This window comes from Choloepus didactylus, chromosome X, assembly GCF_015220235.1.
Source record: "Choloepus didactylus isolate mChoDid1 chromosome X, mChoDid1.pri, whole genome shotgun sequence".
Lineage (NCBI taxonomy): Eukaryota > Metazoa > Chordata > Mammalia > Pilosa > Megalonychidae > Choloepus > Choloepus didactylus.
In genome coordinates, this window is record NC_051334.1 from 125542730 (window position 1) to 125565962 (window position 23233).

Sequence of the window (23233 nt, forward strand, 5' to 3'; positions counted from 1 at the left end):
TTAAAAATTTCATAATGTGAAAGCCCCATTTTCAGTCTACCCAATTCCATCACCCAAACGTTTTTGATTTGGTATGATTTTCCTAAATTTACTCAGACATATCCATATACACATATACCTCATACATATACAAACTTATGTATACAAAAATGTATTGACAGTATAAATATTTCTGCGTCTTGCTTTTTAACATAATACAAAATCTAGGACACCAGTCTAGGTCAGAATATACAGATAGATATATCCCACTTTTTAAATGGCTGCATAGTATTCCAATGATATAGGTGTCATGAGTTTTTTTTTATCCATCCAATGATGTAGGTGTCATGAGTTTTTTTTTATCCAAATGATGGACATTTGGGTTGTATCCAACTTTTTTGTGTGTGGCAGCTTTGTTAAGATATAATTCACAAACCATATAATTCACCCATTTAAAGTGTACAATTGAATGGTTTTTAGTATATTCACAGGGTTGTGCAACCATCAACCTAATCAATTTTAGACCACTTTCATCAACTCCTAAAGAAATCCCATATACTTCAGCTATCACTACACAATCCCCCATCCCCTCCAGCCCTAAGCAAACACTAATCTACTCTATATATTTGCCAATTCAGGATACTTCCTATAAATGAAATCATTTAATATATGGTTGTGCCAGTTTGTATATTTATGTCCCCCAGAAAAAGCCACATTCCTTAATGCATTCTTGTAGGGGCAGACGTATTAGTGTGGATTGGGTTGGAACCTACTGGTTCAGTACCCATGGAGATGTGACCCACCCAACTGTAGGTGATAACTCTGGATGATTTCCATGGAGGCGTGGCCCCGCCCATTCAGCATGGGCCTTGTTTAGTTTACTGGAGCACTATAAGAGCTCAGACAGAAAGAGCTCATGGCTAGCTGGAGCTGAGACAGACATTTTGAGGACACCCATCGGAAGGTGATGTAGACATTTTGGAGAACGCCATTTTGAGATGTAACCTGGAAGCAAGCAGACACCAGCCACATGCCTTCCCAGGTAACAGAGGTTTTCTGGATGCCAATGGCCTTTCTCCAGTGAAGGTACCTTTTGTTGATGGACACTTTATGGCCTTAAGACTGTAACTGTGTAACCAAATAAACCCCCCTTTATAAAAGCCAGTCCATTTCTGGTGTTTTGCATTCTGGCAGCATTAGCAAACTAGAACATATTTTGGTACCAGAGAAGTAGGGTGATGGTGCTGCTAATTTGCAAATACCAAACATGTTGGAAAGGCTTTTTAAATGGATAAGGGGAAGATTCTGGAAGAATTGTGAGGAGCTTGATAGAAAAGGCCTAGGCTGCTTTGAAGAGACTGTTGGTAGCAATATGGACTCAAAAGATAATTCTGATGAGGCCTTGAGCAGAAATTATGAATGTGTTGTTGTGAACTGGAAGAAAGGCGATCCTTGTTTTAAAGTGGCAGAGAATTTGGCAAAATTGAGGCCTGGTGTCGTAGGGAAGGAAGAATTCGATAGCGATGAGCTGGGATACTTGGCTGACGAGATTTTGAAACTAAAAGTTGTGGATATAGCATGGCTTCTTCTTGCAGCTTATAGTAAAATGCGAGCAGAGAGAGATAAACTTAGAACTGAACTCTTGGGTTCAAAGAAACCAGAAACTGATGATTTGGAAAATTCCAGGTTTCCAGGGGGTAAAACCTCAGAAGCTATAGCCCAATGTGAGGATTTAACGAAACATGGAACCCAGCCACCATTTCAGTACAAGCAAAGATTGGAGAAGGAGTTATCCAGAAAGGATTTGTGGAAAGTCCTATTGCCTGACAGCTTTGACCCATGTGTTTCATGTGAAGCCAACAGAATTTTTGCGAGATCTTTATAGATGGAGCTGCTGCCAGTCTGGACTGGAGGGGACAGACAAGGAACAAGCTGAAGGAAAATTTTTTTCAAAGACAGAGCCATGGAGGTTGAGGTCTGGAGTCAAGAGGTCTTGGGCTGGGAGAGCGGAGTGGCCCTCATGCATGGAAAGGGTGAGTTTGCCCCAGAGGTTGAGGGTGGGCCTTCTGACTCGATGCTCCCGAAGAGTTTTGTCACCCTAGGCCCCAAAGAGGGTGGAACACATTCCCAGGGAATTGAGGAGAGCCTGGCCACCACCCATCTTCAGAGAGGGTAGAGCCTTTGCCCAGAAAGGCCGAGTCCGGGTGGCACCCCAATGTTTGAGGAGGGTGGGGCCAAGAAGGTGGTCTCCCCAACATGTGGATATGTTGGAGTACTCACCCCAGCGTTTGGGGAGAAAAGGGCTGCCACGAAAGCCTCTGGAAAGGGTTGGACTCCCGCTCTCTCAAGCCCAAAGGATACAACTTCGTTCTGTTAATGACTCTCAGACTTTGAAATCTAATGGAGTTTGCCCTGTGGGTTTTAGGAATTGTTTTGGCCTCTTAAACCCTGTTTTCCTTTCAGTTTCTCCTTATGGCAATGGCAATGTTTACCCTATGACTGTCCCTCCTTTGTATATTGGAAGCAGATAACTTGTTCTAAGTTTCACAGGTACAGAGCCCGAGGGTAATTTTGCTTTTGGACAGACCATGCTTGTAACTGATTTTGATGGCATCTTGTACTTACCTATTGTTACTGAAATGATTTAAGTTTTTATGATATTGTGATGGGATGAATGTATTTTGTATTTGGAAAGAATGTTTTTCTGCTGTCCAGGGAGTGGAATGTGCAGGTTTATATATTTATGTCCCCAGATGCACTCTTGTAGGGGCAGATGTATTAGTGTGGATTGGGTTGGAACCTATTGGTTCAGTGCCCATGGAGATGTGACCCACCCAACTGTAGGCGGTAACTCTGATTGGATACTTTCTATGGAGGTGTGGCCCTGCCCATTCAGCATGGGCCTTATTTAGTTTACTGGAGCACTATGTAAGTTCACACAGAAGGAGCTCATGGCTAGCTGGAGCTGAAATAGACATTTTGAGGATGGCTGTTGGAAAGCGATGTAGACATTTTGGAGAATGCCATTTTGAGACGCAACCTGGAAGCAAGCAGACATCACCCACATGCCTTCCCAGCTAACAGAGGTTTTCCGGATGCCAGTGGCCTTTCTCCAGTGAAGGGTACCCTTTGTTGATGGACACTTTATGGCCTGAAGGCTGTAACTGTGTAACCAAATAAACCCCCCTTTATAAAAGCCGGTCCATTTCTGGTGTTTTGCATTCTGGCAGCATTAGCAAACTAGAACAACAGTCTTTTGTGACTAGCTTCTTACAGTTCATATGTTTTCAAGGTTCACCCATGTTGTAGCATGTGTCAGTACTTCATTCTTTTACATGGATGAATAATATACCATTGTACAGACATGCCACATTTTGTTTGTCCATTCAACAGTGGATTGATATTTGGGTTGTTTTCAATGTTTGGCTATTATCAATAATGGTGCTATAAACATTTGTGTGCCACTTTTTTGTGGGCATGTTTTCATTTCTCTTGGGTAGTTACCTAGTGGTGGACTTGGGTCAAATGCAAATTCTGTGTTTAACTTTTTGAAGAACGGTCGGACTATTTTACGACTGCAACGTTTTGCATTCCCACCAGAATTACATGAGGGTTCCATTTTCTCCACGTCCCTGTCAACACTTGTTATTGTCTGTCTTTTTTTTATTATAAACATCCTAGGAGAGGGATGAAGTGGTATCTCATTGTGGTTCTGATTTGAATTTACCTGATGATGTTTCTGAGCATCTTTTCATGTGTGCATTGGCCATTTGTATATCTTCTTTGGAGAAATGTCTATTCAGATCACTTGTCCTTTTTTTATTGGGCTATTTGTCTTTTATTATTGAATTGTAAGAGTTTTTATGTATTCTGAATTAAATATATGATTTGCAAATATTTTCTTCCATTCTGTCAGTTGTCTTTTCTTTTACATTATCCTTTGAAGCACAAATATATTTTTTTAATGTTGATGAAGTCCAACATCTATTTCTTCTTCTTCTTCTTCTTTTTTTTTTTGATATCATATCTAAGAATTCAGTGCCAAATCCAAGGTCCAGAAGATTTACCCCTATATTTTCTTTTAAGAGCAATACAGTTTTAGTTCTTTAATTTAGGTCTTTGGTAAATTTTTAGTTAAGCTTTGGATATGGTGAAGTAAGGGTCCAACTTCAATTTTGAATTTATTAATTTGCTCCATTGTTTTATATTCTCTATATCATTTATTTATCCTCTACTCTCAATTATTTCCTTCTTTTTGCTGCTCTAAGTTTAGTTTGCTCTTCTTTTTCCATTGTCCTAAGGTGGAAAATTTGGTTATTGATATGTGATCTTTCTTCATTTTTAATACAGGAATTTGTAGTTATAAATTTACCTATATGCCCCGCTTTTGCTGCATCTCATAAATGTTGGTATGTTGTCTTCATTTTCATTCATCCCAAAGGATTTTCTGATTTATATTGTAATTTCTTCTTTGACCAATTGTATTCTTTAACTTTTCATATTTGGGAGTTTTCCAATTTTTTTCTCTTAAAGATTTCTAATTTCATTACACTGTGGTCAGAAAAGATATTTTATATGATTTCAATGATTTTAAACTTACTGAGGTTTTTTTATGGCTTAGCATATGGTCTATCTCAGAGAAATGTCCCATGTACACTTGAGAATAAAGTACATTCTGTTGTTGAGTGGAGTGTCCTAGAGATGTCTGTTATTTTTATTTGGTTTATAGTGTTGTTCAAGTCTTTTATTTCCTTGTTGATCTTCTGCCTATTTGTTCTATCCATTATTGTAAGTGGGGTATTGCCATCAAGTAATATTGTTGAATGGTCTATTTCTTCCTTCATTTTTTTTTTTAGTTTTTACTTTTAATTTGGTGCTCCATTATTGGATACATATTTCCTTAAACTTGTTATATCTTCATGATGGATTGACCCTTTTAACATTGTAAAATATCCCTCCTTATCTTTGGTAACATTTTTTGTTTTAAAGTTTATTTTGTCTGACACTAGTATAGCCACTCCAGCTTTCTGGTGATGACAGCTTGCATGTTATACTTTTTTCATCCTTTCACTTTCCATATATTTAAAGTTTTGAATTCAAAGTATTTCCAGCAGACAGCATAGAGTTGAATCTTATTTTCCACTCTTATAATCTTTGCCTTTTGATTGAATTGTTTAATCTATTCACATTTAATATTATTATTGATGTAGGTGGATTTATATCAACCATTTTACTGTTTGTTTTCTGTCTCATCTATTTTTGTTCCTCTATTCCTCTTTTACTGCTTTATTTTACATTCAGTAATTTCTAATGCTACAGTTTAATTTCTTTAATGATTTTTTCCACTGTATTTTTTAGTTATTTCCTCAGTGGTTGCTTTAGGGCTTACTGTATACATCTTACCTTACCAGAATTGGCTTCAGATTTATACTAATTCCAGTGAGATGTAGAAAATTTAGTTCTATATAGCTCTATTCCCCCCCCCCCTTTTTGTGGTGTTATTGTTATACATATTACTTCTATATATGTTATACCAAACAGCACATTATAATTATTCCTTTATATAATTTTATGTCTTTTAGAGAAGCTAAGCTAAGGGAAGAAAGGAGAGCAAGCACAGTTTTTATATCTTTTGTTAGATTAATCTTCTCATTTCCCAGTTCTGGTTCTCTTGGTTCTCTTTATTTGTTCCTGGGGATTTGAGTTATCATCTAGAGTCATTTCATTATTCCAACACAATTTTGCTCCCACCCACCTCCTTTGTGTTGTTATTGGCAAATATACTGCATTTCTATACATTACAGGCCCAAGAATGCAGCTACATATATAGTTTTATACAATTTTTCTTCAAATCAGTTGAGAAGGAAAATATGCATTTATAACTGTCTTTTATAGTAACCAATGCTTTTTTTTTTTTTTTTTTTTGGTATGGATTTGAATTACTGTCTGAGGTCACTTGTTTTCAGCCCAAAGGACTTCATTTAATATTTCTTGTAAGATGGGTCTTCAAGGAACAAATTTTCAGTTTTTAATTATCTGGGCTTTATTTCACCTTCATTTGTGAAGAATAGTTTGCTGGATATAGAATTCTTGGATAACAGTTTTTTGTCTTTGATCATTTTAAATAAATTATCCCACTGCCATCTCCATTGTTTCTGATGAGAAATGTTATTGAAATTCTCTTGTAAGGTGATGATCCATTTTTTCTCATGTTGCTTTCAAGATTTTCTCTTTGCCTTTCAGCATGTTTATTACAATGTTCCTGTTTGGCAATTTCTTTGCCTTTATCCTACTTGGAGTTTGGTGAGTTTCCCGGATGTATAATGTCTTTTCACTAAATTTGGGACATTTTCAGCTATTATTTCTTTATATATTTTTTCTGCTCCTTTCTTCTCTCTTTCCTTCTGGCACTCCCATTTTGCGTATGTTGGGTGTGGCTAATGGTTTCCTAGAGTTCTCTGAGACTCTGTTCATTTTTCTTCATTATTCTTTCTTTCTGTTCTCAGCCTGGATAGTATCATCTCAATTTAATGCTCAGAACCCAATGAGATAAGTAATATTATCGTCCTAATTTTACAAGAGAGAAAACTGAAGCTCAGATTGACTTGTAAAGATCCCAAAGAGATAAGTATAGTTATGAAGTTTAAACAGGTCTGAATGACTCCAAAGTTTATACTACTTCCTCCATACCTTACTGTCTTTCTATCCTCCAGCAACCATAAACAAACAACTTGGAGATTTGGGGATGGCTGCCTCCTTTTTAGAGAACTCTTTCCTCTCACTCCCTTTGAGTATATTTTTGCGAGCATGTTTCTCTTCTAAAATTCATATAACTAATGCCAAACAGATATTAGACAATTATCCAATATTTATTGCTTTGAATTGAATGATCACTCAATGGTAGCTAGCTTAAATGGCAAGAATGCCAATATTTTGATCTAAAAATTCCTTTAGAAAAATATATAGCTTTTTGTTAGCTTAATGAGAAGCATTCATTAAATATATGGACCAACTTATGAAATTACCTACTGCTACTACTGATAGTTATGACTTTACAACATTTGTTGATGTTTAGGCCTAGGGTCCTAGTCTTTTGCTTACTAGGTGGGCAAAATTAGGGATGAATGAGATCTAGTAAATAAATATTTCAACATGTTAACTGGTTTTCTCGTTCTTATATAGGAGGTGGACTTGGAGAGAATGTTATTCTAAGGATAAATGTTGAAGACTCCAGAAAAATTATAAAGATTAAAAAAACCTTTCTAATTTATCCTGAGAAAAGGATACTCTTTGTATCCTACCCTTCATTCTTAGCATATCATTTATCCTATGCATTCTTTTATTATAAAAAATGCTTTCTATCAATTTTCTCCCAAAGCTGAAAGGGATTATTTTGATTACTCTTTTTTCCTACTCACTTAGTTTCTACTCTTCAACTCCAAACAGATATCTATACACAAATCCTATATTCAAGTTTCTGATATAAAAGGACCACCCCAGATTCACAATCTATTTATGATTTCTGTAGTGTTATCTGTAGCACATGGTATGAGAGAAGCAGCCTGGAGATGTGACTGTTGTGTTTTGTTCTTTCCAAACTCTATCACCAATATTTTCCCACACAGTTTATATCCATTTACTAGATGTAATGCTTGCCATGCTATCTCCTTATCTAAAAGAGAAAAAAACATGAAATTACATGGGGCTTAATACTTCAATTCTACTCCAAGTCTAATTTAGGTTCTTAAATGTCAGGCTGTAAGGCCATGTAGTTATTTGTAGTTATCATCTTTTCTATAATCTCTAATTTGTATAACTCAGCAAGATTAAATTAATGGCTAAGAATAATACCAATAAAAACTTAAAATGGATAGCTGGATGTCTAAGCGCATCTCCTAGTTCAGAGATACAGGTAAATAAAGAAGGATATAGACAGAATGCTGAAGAAGTCTAAGTTATAACTAATAATACATGAGTCTTTATCTTAGATCACAGATTATAAGTAATGTGAGAACCTAATATTTTCCAAAATGGGTGAAACAAATCAAAGCTATCATGGCATTGAAGAAATTTTGCAACTTTTTTCTTTTGGTGGTAGAGTGGCTATGGGAGCCCTTATATAGGGCTTGAGGTATAAGATGTGTTATAGCAGGAATATTCAATTTGTGGGTCTCGGAGATGGGGTGGAATTATTGCTGGGAGTATGAGAAATCATAAGTACATACGAAATGTCCTCAGACTGAAGCAATAATTTATGTCTAACATATATATGTGCTACAAATTATCAAGTGCATATAGCTGCTAAGATTAGTAAAACGGCTATCCATTTAAAATAATCCTTGAATTTATAAAGCCTTTTTCATTACACAGGTTTTCAATTAATGGATCATATTAAGTGGGGGAGGGGGGTCTACAAATTTTTTTACATTTAAAAGGGATCCTCTCACTTGAAAAGATTGAAAACTATTTTGTAGAGGATCCGTAAACCTTCAATAAGACAGGAAAGGTACAAGGCTAGGTGAAAACAGTAGAAAAATAGAGGGGACTCTGGCAATGCTCATGTGTGAAAGCATTTGTCTACACATAGGTAAGTAGGCTGCTTATAAATCATGAATAGTTTAGGGACAATTAAGGGTATAGTTCCTATCTAGCCTCTCCCCAAAAAGACATATTATCTGATCTGGCATAGAAACGGAAATTCCTATTATTATTCTTCCCTTTGTATTAAGGTAGTGAAGCCACATATTAACATGCAAACACTATTTAGAAGATTATATCACCATTCATTATGAATTATATGAATTAGCATATTGATTTGCAGTCACTTAGTCCTAAAGGAATAGTGTTCTGATCAGAATACCAGTTCATTAATTAATAAGGAATACAATTATTATTCGGACCAGAAATATAATTGTCAGCAAGGGGAAAGTAAATTTTGGTAGGGTGAGAAGGGGTGCCAAGATTGGGGAAAACTGAGATCTGCCTAATCTCAGAAGAACACTGGGGTAAGGTGGTCTTGCACTGTTAATGGATGAGGAAGAACAGAAAGGGGGACAGAAGAACATTAAAAACATAAATTCCTCACTTCCTTTCCCTTCTTCCTATGTACTTGTTCAACAACTGTTGACTCATGTGCTATGGAGAAATCAAAGGGCTATATCTAAATTAGAGAGGTTATAGGCAATCTCTAGTGAACTGATGCTACAACTGAGCATTTACCTAGATGAAGTTACTTACTGGGGAAGGTGATGAAAGCCTGGCCTCTCATGCGTCCAGTCATCATTCGGAATTGAATTGGAGGTCCTTTTTTTTCCTGGAACCGAGCGAATAGTGAGACAAGATCCCTCTCAGTCACCCGGGGGCTAAGGTTCTTCAGATACAACACCTAATGCAAAACGAGGATCCACAGAAATATCAAATGAGGGAGGTAAGGCAACTCTCATTATAGTTAGAATTAATTTCAGATAAAGATGGTGGATTGAACACATGTATCTAAATTCAGTCCCTCTAGGAATCCCTCTAAATGTATAAGAATTTTTTTTTAAACCAAAACTCTTAAGGTCAGGAAGAACAAGGAAAGGAGACAATAGCAACAATATTCTGGAAACTAGGAAATAATTGGATGAGAAGGAACTGTCTCGCATATACAAGAAAGCTGAATCTTAAACCAGCAGTGGGGAAAGACAAAAACCAACCCGATCTACATTTAAGAATCTTTGAACAGTTTAGGAACTGATAGCTTCAGGTATCTCTGGAAATGCATGTAAAGGGATGGGGTTAAAATAAGGTGGGTAGGTTGAAAAAGCAGTTTAAAAACCCAATGTGATCTTTAAAACCCCTCTCCACAATATGTTATGGGATAAGGCCCCTCCCTAATCTTGGCAGAACACTGGAGGTTCATTCTCTGAAAGCAGGGAATGATAAACATAGTTGAGGGTGTGAATAGTGTTTCTGAAAGCAAGGACATTAAGAGAAAGAATGCATACTGAATTCTGAAGATTCCCCAAACTTTTTCCTTCATTTGGCTCCTAGAATGCTGGTAGTATCCTAGAAGCAAGAATGTGGAAAAGTCTTCTCTGGGGAGTCTGATAAGCACCAAGAGGAAAGATATAGAGATACAGTCTTAGGATGGGGAATTTCTCCAACAAATAGCCCAGCCTCATCACCTTCAAGTGAAGCCATGTCCTCAGAGCCACCAATCAGCTTTTTACTCCCCTACTCACAAATATAAGCTTGGATTATCAGGCAGCTGAGGAAATCCTCTAATGTGAAAGAGAACAGAACAAACAGAAAAAAATGCAATGGGAGAAAACAGACCACAAAGGGAGAAAAACTTCAAAAGACCATCACTACTACAGTCGGAGAAATAAGAGAAGATATTGTATCTATTAGGCTACAACATCTTGAAAAAACATTCAGTAGGACAAAAAAGGTCATATATCAGCTACCATTAGTTACATCCTTTATAGCATAAAGGAACTTAAGAATAATTCAGACCAGAGCATCAGAAACTAAGAGCAAGAAAATAGAGCTGACTTAAATGGCATAACCATTGATGTGTATAAATATATAAACACTGTAACAAGAGTTAGGATCTTTATGTCCCCAAGTCTTTAAAAACTGGATATGCACATGTTCACTGTATCTTAAAGGCAAGGGCATAGATTTAAAGTGATTTGTGACTTACTTAAGAAACGTCAAGTGATTTAGAGTCTTACCTCTCAAATACACATCCTGAAAGCATCATCAAATTAAATAACCATAGAAAGGGGCATGTGAAAACAGACTCTAAGCATTTCATTTTTTTTTTAAATCAAGAGGACTTTTGGTCGAGGTGTCTCTGTCAGTTCTTACTTAGATACATCCTCTCTGATACAAAAACATAGATAAATAGACATATACACATCCATACATGTGTATATATATCTTCACATGTATATATATATTTTGATAAATATGCACACACACGCACACAAAGATACAACTAGGCTAAAAAACAAGATAAATATTTCTTTAAATTTCAAATAATGAGGATGAAGTTCTTTCTGGTATTGCTATGTAATATACAGCACTGTTTTGTATGTTTTGAAGTTTAAATGGTATTACACTGTATTCATTCTTCTGTAGTTACCTTTATTAACCCCTTTTCAAAGAATTTATTTTCTAAGTTTTAGATTTACAGAAAAATTGAGAAGATAGTACAGAGAATTCCCATACACCCTGCACCCAGTTTTCCCTAGTGATAACATTATATTAGTATAATACATTTCTTAAAAATTAATGAACCAATATTGATATGTTTTTATTAACTAAAATCCACAGTTTATTAGATTTCCTTAGTTTTTAAACTAATGTCCCTTTTCTCCCTGCTTTCCATACTGTACTCTTTGGAAGGAAGTCACTGTGAGCAGTGCACAGCTAAGTAGTGGGGAATTATGCTCCCCTTCCTTGAGAGCAGAGTATGTACATAAATCATTTGAACTCTGCATAGGAAATTTGTCTTTTCTCCCTCATTTATTTATTCAGTCATTTATTTATATTAGTATGAACTCATGGATATTTATTTTATACTTTGGGTTATAATTCAGTACTATTTTATTTAGTTTGTTGCACAAATTTTTCCAGCTTTAGCCACTGAAAGCTTTTTGTTTGACTCCTGTGCTCCTTTGACATACCCGACCCCCACCATTTTCTTTTGTTTTTTTTTTCTTCATTTTCTTACTTTGTAGCACTACAAGGTGCTCCAGGCTAATCTTGCATACTTCCTGCCCCATTCCTAGAATCAGACGTTTTTTCCAAAGAGTCCTGATTCCTTTTAATGGAGAATAGTATTAGAAACCAAGATCTGCTCATTGCTACTAAGGTGTTATTTCATTTAGGCCCTCTAGCTGAAGAGCCAAAAAATGTGTTTATATTAACCTGTGTATATACACATATTTCATATATCTAGAAATATTTCTATATATATATCCTACTATACTGATATTAAGTTAAACATGAGTTTGTACTGATTGTCCCCCACTCTAATCCATTATCACATGGATCATTCTACTTTCCTCCCCTTGTTTGTAAACTCCCACTCCAACAGTGATAAACCTGTCTCCTACCATCTGCCATCCATTTATTTAATTGTTCCATTCCAGAATACATGTAGAGAAGTATCAGAATTGTTAACCTGTATCTCCATGGGAAACAAAGTACAATACCATGTGCAGTTCCTTTTGCCTTTAGTCTTCGAGACTCCAGGCATTTCTGGTCAGCAACCTTTCCTCATCCCCTTCAGTGAAGTTGGTTCATATTTGTAATACAGTTAGAATGTGCTATCACAGGTTATCCCTTAACCTCCTAAATGATTTTTTAATATTTGCATACATTAAGTTTAGTTTTATGGGTTTGACAAAGGCATAATCTTGTATCCAACATTACATTACAGTATCATACAGAGTAATTTTACTGCCCTAAAAATACCCTGTGCTTCATCTGTTTATCCCTCCCCACTCCCCAGAACCCCTAGGAAGATCATTTCACAATCTCTATAGTTTTGTAGTTTTCAGAATGTTATGTAATTGGGATCATACAATATGTAGTCTTTTCATACTGGCTTCTTTTACTTATTAATATACATTCAAGGTTTCTCCATGTGGTTTCATGGCTTGAAAGCTCATTTCTTTTTATTGATGAATTATATTCCATTGTATGGATGTACCACGGTTTGTTTACCCACTCATGTATTGATTGCTTCCAGGTTTTGGTGATTATGAATAAAGCTACTATGAATATTCACGTGCAGATTTTTGTGAACATACGTTTTCAAATCAATTGGATAAATTTCAGGAGCTCAGCTGCTGGATCTTATGGTAAAACAATGTTTAGCTTTGTAAGAGACTTCCAAACTGTCTTCCAAAGTGGTTGTACCATTCTGCATTCCCACCAGTAACGAATGAGAGTTCCTATTGCCCCACATCCTCAAAAGCATTTGGTATTTTCAGAATTTTCTATGAATTTTAGCCATTCCAAAATATGTTCGAAGTGGTATTACGTTGTTGTTGTTACTTTGCAATTCCTTAATGACAAATGATGATAAGCTTCTTTTCATATGTGTGTTTTCCATCATTTTTTGGTCATTTTTTAATGAGCATTTTTAAATTGGGTTGTTTCCCTACTGTTGAGTTTAAGAGTTCTTGGTATACTTTTGACACAAGGTTTTTGTTTCTTTGTTTTAACCAGATATGTGTTTTGCAAATACTTTCTCCCAGTCTGTGGCTTATCTTTTCATTCTCTTAACAGTATCTTTCACAGAGGAGAAGTTTTTAATTTTAATAAAGTCTAACAGATCAGTTTTTTCTTTCACAAATCATGCTTTTGGTATTATATCTAAAAACTTATCAACAAATACAATTTCATGTTTTTCTCCTGTTTTCTTCTAGTAGTTTTCCAGTATTGTTTTATATATTTAGCTCTATAATCCATTTTGAGTTAATTTTTATGAAAGTTGTAAAGTCTATGTCTAGATTAATTTCTTTTTTTTTTTTTGCATAGGGATGTCCATTGTTCCAGTACCATTTGTTGAAAAGACTCTCTGTGAGAGAAATGCCTGTGTTCCTTTGGCATAGATCAGTTGACTATATGTATGTGGATCTATTTCTGGGCTCTCTATTCTGCTCCATTGACCTTTGTGCCTTTTTTCCCCCACTAATTACCACATTGACTTGATTACTGTAGCTTTAAAGTAAGTCTTGAAGTTGGGTAGTGTCAGTCCTCCAACTTTGTTCTTCTTAGATACTTTGTTGGCTATTCTGAGTCTTCTGCCTTTCTATGTACACTTTAGAATTGTCAATATCTACAAAATAGCTTGCTAGGGTTTTCACTGTGATTGTGTTGAATCTATAGGTCAAGTGGGGGAAGAGTTGACATCTTAACAATACTAAGTCTTCCATCCATGAATATAGAATACTTCTGAATTTATTTAGATCTTCTTCAATTTCTTTCATCAGTTTTACAGTTTTCCACATATTCTATCCATATTCTGTGAGGCTTATACCCAATACGTCATTTTCCAGGATGCTATTGTAAATGGTATCATGATTTTAATTTCAAACTTCAACTGTTCATTGCTGGTTCACAGGAAAGTAACGGACTTCTGTATATTAACTTTGGTATCCTGCAACCATGCTATAATCGCTTACTAGTTCAAGGAGTTTTTGTTGTTGTCTTGGGGAAGGGGTCATTTCTTTGGGATTTTCTACATATACAACCATGTCATCTGCGAATAAAGACAGTTTTTTTTTCTTCCTTCCAATCTGTGTACTTTCATTTCCTTTCTTGTCTTATGATACTAGACAGAACTTCCAGTGCAATGCTCAATTCCCTTGTTCCCAATCTTAGGGGAAAGCATCCAGTTTGTCAACTTTAGATATGATGTTAGTTGTAGGTTTTTTGTACATGTTCTTAATCAAGTTGAGGATGTCCCCCTCTATTCCTACTTTGCTGAGACTTTTTATCATTTTCTCAAATGCTTTTACTGTATCAATTGATATGATTATGATTTTTCTTCTGTCTATTGATGGAGGATTACATTAATTGATCCTCAAATATTGAACCAGCCTTGCATAACAGGAACAAATCCCACTTGGTTATGGTGTATAATTCTTTAAATATAATGGATTCGATTTGATAATATTTTGTTGAGAATTTCTGCATCTATGATCATGAGAGATCAGTATAGCTTTCCTTTATTGTAATTACTTGATCTGGTTTTGGTATTAGGCTAATGCTGAGCTCATAAAGATGAATTAGGACATGTTCTCTCTGCTTCTCTTTTCTGGAAGAGTGTAGACAATGGTTATCATTTTATATGACTCCATTTTCTCTCCTCTGTTAGCATATCAATTATACTTTCTTATATCTTTTTAGTGGTTGCCTTAGAGTTTGAAATATACATTTATAACTAATCTAAGTCCCTCTCAAATAACACTATGCTACATCATGAGTAGTATACATACCTTATAACAGAGTATTCTCAATCCCTCCCTTCTGTCCCTTGTAACACTCATGTCATTAATTTCATTTATCCATATGCTATAATCACTCAACATGTTGCTATTATTACTTTGTACAAAAAGCTATCTATTAGACCATTTGAGAATAAGAATAAACTTATCAACAAACACTTTATTTTAACTTCATTTATTCCTTCTCTGACATTCTTCCTTTCCTTATGTAGATTTGAGTTTCTAATCGGTATCATTTTCCTTCTCTCTGTAGAACTTCCTTTAACAATTTTTGCAAGGCAAGTTTACTAGCAACAAATTGCTTCAGTTTTTCTTTGAGAAAGTCTTTACTTCTCCTTCAATTTTGAAGGCTCATTTCACTGGATACAGAATTCTAGGTCGGAGGATTTTTTCTTTCAACATTTTAAATATTTCACTCTACTCCCTTTTTGCATGGTTTCTAATGAGAAGACCAATGTAATTCTTATCTTTGTTCCTCTATATACAAAGAGCTACTTTTCTCTGGCTTTTTTCAGGATTTTCTCTTTGATTTTCTGTAGTTTAACTCTGATATGCTTAAGCGTAAACTTTTGGCATTTATCTATCCTCTGAGCTTCCTGAATCTGTGGTTTGGTGTCAGTCATTAATTTTGGAAACCAGACAGCCATTTTTAGTTCAAATATTCTGCTCCTTTCTCTTTCTTTTCCTTCTGGTATTCCTATTACATGTGTGCTACATCTTTTGTAACTGTTTCACAGTTATTCGATATTCTGATCCACTGTTTTCATTTTTCTCTTTGCATTTCAATTTGGGAAGTTTCTTTTGATATCTCTTCAAGCTCAAGGATACTTTGCTTGAGTGTGCCCGATCTACTAATGAGCCCATCAAAAGGCATTCTTCTTTTCTGTTACACTGTTTTTGATTTCTAACATTCCCTTTTCATTCTTTTTTAGTTTCCATCTCTATGCTTACAATAACCCATCTGTTCTTGCATGTTGTCTACTTTTTCCATTAGCGCCCCTAGCATATTAATCATAGTTATTTTAAATTCCATATCTGGTAATTCCAAAATCTGTGCTTATCTTAGTCTGGTTCTGATCTTGCTTTGTCTCTTAAGAATGTTTTTTTTTTCTTTTAGCATGCCTGGTTATTTTTCTGTTGGAAATTGGCCATGATATATTAGATAATAGGAACTGAGGTACACAGGACTTTAGTGTGAGGTTTTATGTCAATTGGCCAGAAGTTGGGCTGTGTTTAATGTCTGCTATAGCTATAGGTGTTAGAGGTTTCAATTTCCTCTAGAGCCCTTGTTTTAGTCTCCCGTTTTCTGTGGTTGTTCCTAAAACTCCTTAAGTGTGAAAATTGCAATACTTTCACCTATAATCCACAGTTATTATAACAGAGCCCTGCTGCTGCAGTCTCATAAGGTGTTGGGCAGGGTAAGTGTTCTATTATCTTATGATTAATATCTTGTTTTTTTTAGTGGGCCCAAGTACTTGGGCTGTGGCTTTCAGAAGCATGTCTCAGCATATTTTTTCCTCCCCTTACCTGAGACAGAAAGGCAGAGGGGGCTGGAGCTGTCCAACTGTCCTTCCACTGAGTCTTATGGATAAGGTTCTGGTAATGCAGTTTCCCTTAAGAAGACAGGCCTTTGTTACCGAGCATGCTCTGTGCACATTTCAAAATGGTTACTTTTCCACTCTCCCTACCAGAAACAGGAGGGTTTTTCTTGGTTCTTCACCTTAAGAACCTGGAGGTTCCCACAAAAATGTGGGGGCCTCCTAAGACTGCAGTCCCCAGGAGTTTCTCACTCCCACATTAGTCTACACTCTGTCTCCAGCCATTTGTCAAAGTTACCATTTAAGTGTTCTTACAAGTTTATGGCTCCAGTGACTTCTGCTCCTGGTAAGCAAATCCTGGGCTGTGATTCTCCATAATCACCCATTTCTCTAGATTTGGGGGTGGCAGGTTGCCATGTGACTTCAATTCTCTGGGTCCAAGAAAAGTCATCAATTTTTAGTCTGTTCAGCTATTTTTCTTGTTTTACGGGGCAAGTGATGACTTCCAAACTCTTTAAATGTTTTAGGTGAAGCCAGAAGTCTGCAACTAGCTTTTTTCTTTCCATACTGTTTGGGTGTTTCATCCATGTTGATGCCTGTAATCATACTTTATGCAATTTCTCCACTATCTAGTATTCTATCATATGAATATACCACATTTTATCCATTCTCCTACTGCTGAAAATTCACGTTGCTTACAAATGATGCTGCAATGAGTATCTTTGCAACATGCCACGTAGTGTGAATTTTAAGAGGTTCTCTACAACATATACCTAGGAGTGGGCTTGCTGACTTATGGTGTATGAGCATCTTCAATTTTACTAGTTATTGCCACAAAGTTTTTGAAAGTGATGGTATTCATTTATATTCTCCTAGTGGTGTATATTAGTGTTCACCAATACTTGGCATTGTCAGACCTTTAAATGTATGCCAACTCACTGGGTGTTAAATGGTATCTCACTCTGGTTTTATTTTGCATTTCCTTGATTATTAGTGAGATTTCACATGTTTATTGGCCATTCATGTTTTCTTCGCTGTGAAATGTCTGTTTATAACTTCTGTTCATTTTTACTGAATTGTGTTTTTATTACTGTTATGTAGGAAAATATTCTTTAAAAAGACTTAAAAAGCACAAACCATTAAAGAAAAAGTACCGATAATCTGCTTATGTTAAAATGAAAAACCTCTGCTCACAAAAGACATTGGAAGCAACATTAAAAAGATAAGCCACCCATTGAGAAGATATTTGTTAAATAAACAGCAGGTGATTTGTATTCAGAATTTAAAAATAATACCCTTAAATAAATAAATATCAAAAAACAAACAACCAAATAATAGACAGAGTAAAGGAACACGCAATTCAGAGAAGATTTCCGAAAGGCTAATGAACTTAAAAACATGCTCAGCTTCACTGGAAATCAAGAACATGTAAATTAAAACAATGAGATACTATTAAACAAACCTATCAAACTGGCAAAAATAAAAAGTCTATACTTGGTAATACTACAAAGTCTTGGCAAGGACCTAAACAAAGGGGATCTCTGAAACCCTGCTCATTGGAAGTTGAAGATATACATGCTCTATATATCAAAGCAATTCCACTCCTAGGTGTATACCCCAGAGCAGTGATCCTTAACATGCCACTCTCAGACCAGCAGCATCAACAACGCCTGGCAACTTGCTGGAAATAGAAATTCTCTGGCCTCACTCCAGATTTACTAAGAAATTCTGGGGGTAGGGTCCAGCAATTTGTTTTAATAAGTTCTCCAGGTGATTCTGATGTATGCTAATATTTAAGAACCACTGCAATAGAGTAATGTCTTTCCAACTGTTTTGTCTGAGATCTACAGGAAGAAATACATTTTACCTTACGGCCCATACATGTCAATCTCTCTCTCTCTTTCTCAATCAGTCTCTCTCTCTCTCTCTCCCTCTACCCCTCTTTCTCACACACCCACACACATACAAACACACAAATGAAACAAAAGTTTCAAGCCACAATAATTACCCTTACTCTATTGAATGCACTTGGATATTTTCTATTCTATTTCATTTCATTGAAAAGATTTCTGGCTGTAACCTCCTAATTATGACTTGAAGTTTGAAAAACATAGTCCTAGAGAGACTCTTGCAGATGTACAACAGGAGATATGTACAATGATATTCAGTGTATAATTATCTGTAATAGCAAAATAATGGAATGATCAAAAATTCAACAGAACAAATACACATACTAAGGTATATTTCTATAATGGAATAGTATATAGCAACTTCTATCATTGGAAATAAATTTCAAAAACATTATGTAGATTGAGTCAAAGAGGGAAACTGTAGAAGGATATGTAATGTATAAAACTATATATTATTTATGAATACATACGTATGTAGTAAAAATATAATAACATGCATGGGAATGATAAATACCAAATTCAGGATAGTGGTTACCTATAGAAAGGAGGGAGGGGAATGGGATTGTTGAAGAATATATGGAAGCCTTATGGAAAATGTTAAGAATTGTTAAAGATGGCTGGCTGAGTACACAGCTTTTGTTATTTTCTATAACTTTTGTATATCAGTAATATTTCATAATAAAAAATAAAAATCCAGCTAATCTTGAACTAACACCAAGGATATATTAGAAACTCAATCACTTAAATGAAACTGCTTTAATGTCCCTCATCTACAATGCCTTTTTAAAAAAGTTCAGGGACGGCTAGAAACTAGCATTTTATTTTTGTTTTTGTTTTATAATTTAGATGCAACAAAGTATATGCCCTAGGGGCTTGTGTTGCCTCTTTGGGTGACATGAAAATGAGGAGTTTCCCAGTCTAGATGTAACATATACCATGAATGTGAAATAATGATCTGATCAATAAAACAAGGATTATTCACATCTTTACTTAGTTACAGCTTTGTCAAATTCTAAAAGCTTAGAGGACATGTGTTTATTGCTTTGTTGTCTAGCAATCAGAAACATAAGCTTATGCCATATGAAACAAGGGTGGAGAATTCTGAAGAGAAACCTCATGTGGTAACAGTAACCAGTCAGTCAATTATTTATTGACTAATTCTAGAGGCACCATGGCTACTGGAAATAGTGGTACTATGAAGACGACTTAATTATTATTACCCTAGGAAATTGGAGGTTATTTTTCCTTCTGTTTAGGGCTTCTAGTGTGTAGGGACTAGAGTCTTGTCAAGATTTCTTTAAAATTCCAAGGGTAGCTGAGGACATTAGAAACGCATGAAATATATCATAGGGAATATGCTACTTATATACTATGCAGACAATAAATAATCAAGGTCAAGAACAAACACAATCACCATGCCTATTTCATGATTCTTTGGTATAATCAAAGCTAATTTAAAAGTATTACTTTAGGTAGAGGTAAATAAAAATGAAAACAACCCACATATTTTTTCTTGGTTTGACCTATACCTTGTTTGGCTCCCCTGGATTATATGAAGAAAACATAGGAATTTTTCGGATCTCTTCCTCTGACAAACGATTTCTCTGGATCTCATCTTCTGGGATAAATTCTATTGGCTGCGTCAGCTTCTTAGGCCCCGTCCAACACTGCTCAGGTGAAAAATCAATAATTTTTGCCACATGGAGACTGGGACCTTTACCCTGGGCTGCCTGTTTTCCCTTGTCCTGGAGTAATGATGGGTTCTCAGCTGTGCAACTATCTCCCACTGATGTAGCTGAGACCAGTGAGTGGGAAGCAAAGGGTTCACCTCTCATAAGTTGGAACTCTTCGAGACGTTTTTTCATTATCATCTCTTGGTAAAAACTTTCCAGGTTGTTCATGGGGTCACCTTTGTTCTTCTTTTGGGGTTCATCTGGATCAAGACAAAGAGATAAGGAAATTCTACAAAGCCTACCAATACAACCTTTGACAAATGAATAAAAATTATATCCTGGATCTCAAATATAGAAACTCTGCTGCAGGTCTTTACAACCTGTGATAAATAACAATAGTAGCTATTTGATCACAGTGTACTCCAAGCAAGGCCCGGACCATGATGAGGCAAGTAAGGCACCTAGGACACAAAATTTAAGGAGGCATTCACTCTCAGGCACCTCTAACTGATAAGGACATTTAAAAATTATAACCAGCATGGCACTATCACACTTCACTAAATTAACAATAATTCCTCAGCATCATCTAAATCCAAGTTCATATTCATATTGCCTTAGTTATTTCAAAGATAGCTTTTTACAACTGGTGTTCAATTCAGGATCTAAACGAGCACTTGGCTATATCTCTTTTAATCTAAAAAACTGCCCCTTCTTTCCCACCCTTGCCCCAGCCTGTTTTTACCCCAACCCATTGATTTATTAGAGAAACCAGGTCATTTGTTCTTAGAACAAATGGATTTGGCTGATTGTTTCCTTATGGTATTGTTTTAAATTCTTCTTCTATTCCTTGTATTTCCTGTAAACTGGTAGCTTAATCTAGAGCTATGCTATCTAATATAGCAGGCCCTATCCACATATAGCTAGTTAATTAAAAAATATCAGTTCCTTAGTCACACTAGTCACATTTCAAATGCGCAATAACCATGTGTGGCTAGTGGATTCCAAATTGTATAGAGCAGATAAAGGCTATTTGCATATTTGCAAAAAGTCATTTGGACGTTGCTGATCTAGAGGTTTGACTAGGTTCAGGTTCAATTTTTTTAAGGCAAGAATCCTTTATAGGTGGTGTTGTGTACTCCCTATTGATCATATAAGGCACAATATTTGGGGTTCCATTTTTAGTGAAGTTGAAATTGATCAGTGGATTCAAGTAGTGTTAATCTAAGCCCTCCAATACTAAGTTCTCCTATTTACTTTTCACCTCATGGTTTTTGCATTCATTGATGAACATTGCCTTATTAAAGGCTGTGAAATTGGGACTCTCCTAATTCTGTTATTTCTTTTGATTTATTAGCTGGAATTCTGTAATGAACTTACCATTATCAACTATTTGGTTTCCCTAAAATACAATTCTTACAGGAAAGGCAGGATAAATGCTTTTTACCCCATTATTTACTAATTATCAGAGTAATGAGTTGGTAACCTAGAAATGTCCAATGATTATTTTTAATATCATTATGAGAACATGAATTTTTTATATTTGATATGTTTCAATTAAATGTCATTATTCTTTTTAATCATCAAATTATCCCACTTAGGACCAGTGGGAGCCTCCTCAAGTTGGCTCCAGTATTGCTTCCCAGTTTTCTGGCACAAGTTGTCCCAAGCTCATCTTGTACATTTCCTGACCCAGACCCAGAATATTTCTCCAAGGACCTCTGGTTGCTTTTAATGGGAAATGGTATTTAGAAACCATGATGTGTTGCAAGGGGTTGTTGTTACTTCTAGGGCTTTTCAGTGGACAGACTTAGGAAACATTTCCTAATAGAAAAAGAAATCATGAGTTCATATTGGTATTTCCAATTCAAATTTAAAATTACAAGGTTTTTACTTAAACTCCTTGATTTTAGACTTGTATCTCTTTTCCTATATGCTTAAAATTTTGACTCTTAATAATATTAACAAAAGTATTTATTAGCTTTTTCCTATAATACAATTATCGAATTTTAAAATGTCAATAACAATACTTATATTACTACCAATGATAAAACAAGTGAACACAGTTTTATATTTCTTTCTAGTTACTTCTGTCCTTAAAATATATCCATTAGGAATGTACAAATATGCTTTATGTTTTAAAACAAATATAAGTGTTTTCTCTGTGTGATTATGCTACCAACTCTATTTATAGTTAGGTTCATTTGCTTCAGGTTGTTTTTAATTTAAGGGATTTTTTTTTCCTTTTTTGATTTAAATTTGTTTAATCATTATGTAAAACACTTACATGGGTCTAAAGTTAAAAAACGTAACATGGTAACTTCATAGAACTCTCACCTCCATCTCTGTCTGCTTCATCCTGTTCCCTTCCTACCCCATAGGTAATAATTTTAATTAGGGTTTGGCCTATCATTTCATTATTTATTTTTTGAAAATATAAGCAACTAGGCATATACATACACACATATATATGTATATGTGTATACATACTTCTTTTAATTCACTGGTTACACCACTCTTCTACACTAAAGGCAACTTACTATAAATACAGTTCTGAAACTTTTTTGCACTTAACAATATATCCTGGAGATAACTCCATATTAATGTGTAGAGTTCTTACCCTTCCTTCTTACAGCTGTACAATACACTCCATTATGTAGATGTACCAGAGTTTATATAACTACTCCCTGTGATGGTCAATTTCATGTGTCAACTTGGCTATGTTATAGCGTCCAGTTGCCTGGTAAACAAATACTGGCCTGATTGTCACTGTAAGGGTATTTCATAGATGCGTTTACATCTCAAATCAGTTGTTTGCTTCTAAGGCTGAGTGTATCTACAATCAACAAAGGAGACTGCCCTAGGCAATGTGGGGAATCTCCTCATTTAATCATTTGAAGGCTTAAAAGCCAGAACTGAGGATTTTAGCAATCAGAAGAATTTCTGCCTCTACTTTAGCCAGTCAGCTTCCCCTGGGGAAGGCAACATCACCTTTAATGGAATTTCCAGCTTATTGTGGGCCTTAAGGAATTCAGACGTTCCAGGTCCCGAGGTCACACGAGACAATTCCTAAATTAAATATATATATCTTGTGCGTTCTGTTTCCCTGGAGAATCCTAATATAC

General features: G+C 35.5%; 1 protein-coding gene across 6 annotated transcripts in view; it reads right to left on the reverse strand.

Annotated features, from left to right (window-relative positions):
- The window catches only part of RBM41 (RNA binding motif protein 41), a 204971-nt gene that overhangs the window by 148886 nt on the left and 32852 nt on the right, over positions 1–23233 (reverse strand). For 4 of the 6 annotated variants that reach the window (XR_005214517.1, XR_005214518.1, XR_005214519.1 and 1 more), the window contains exons 5-6: positions 19968–20371; positions 9217–9364 (exon numbers count right to left, since the gene is read on the reverse strand). Coding sequence is in view for 3 of the 6 variants with exons in the window: in XM_037821394.1 (XP_037677322.1) it covers positions 9217–9364; positions 19968–20371 (552 nt within the window). In the remaining 3 variants the exon portion in view is untranslated. Of the gene's footprint in view, positions 1–4772; positions 7652–9216; positions 9365–19967; positions 20372–23233 lie in introns of those variants that run through there. The other 2 variants (XM_037821393.1, XM_037821395.1) reach the window with 1 other exon arrangement.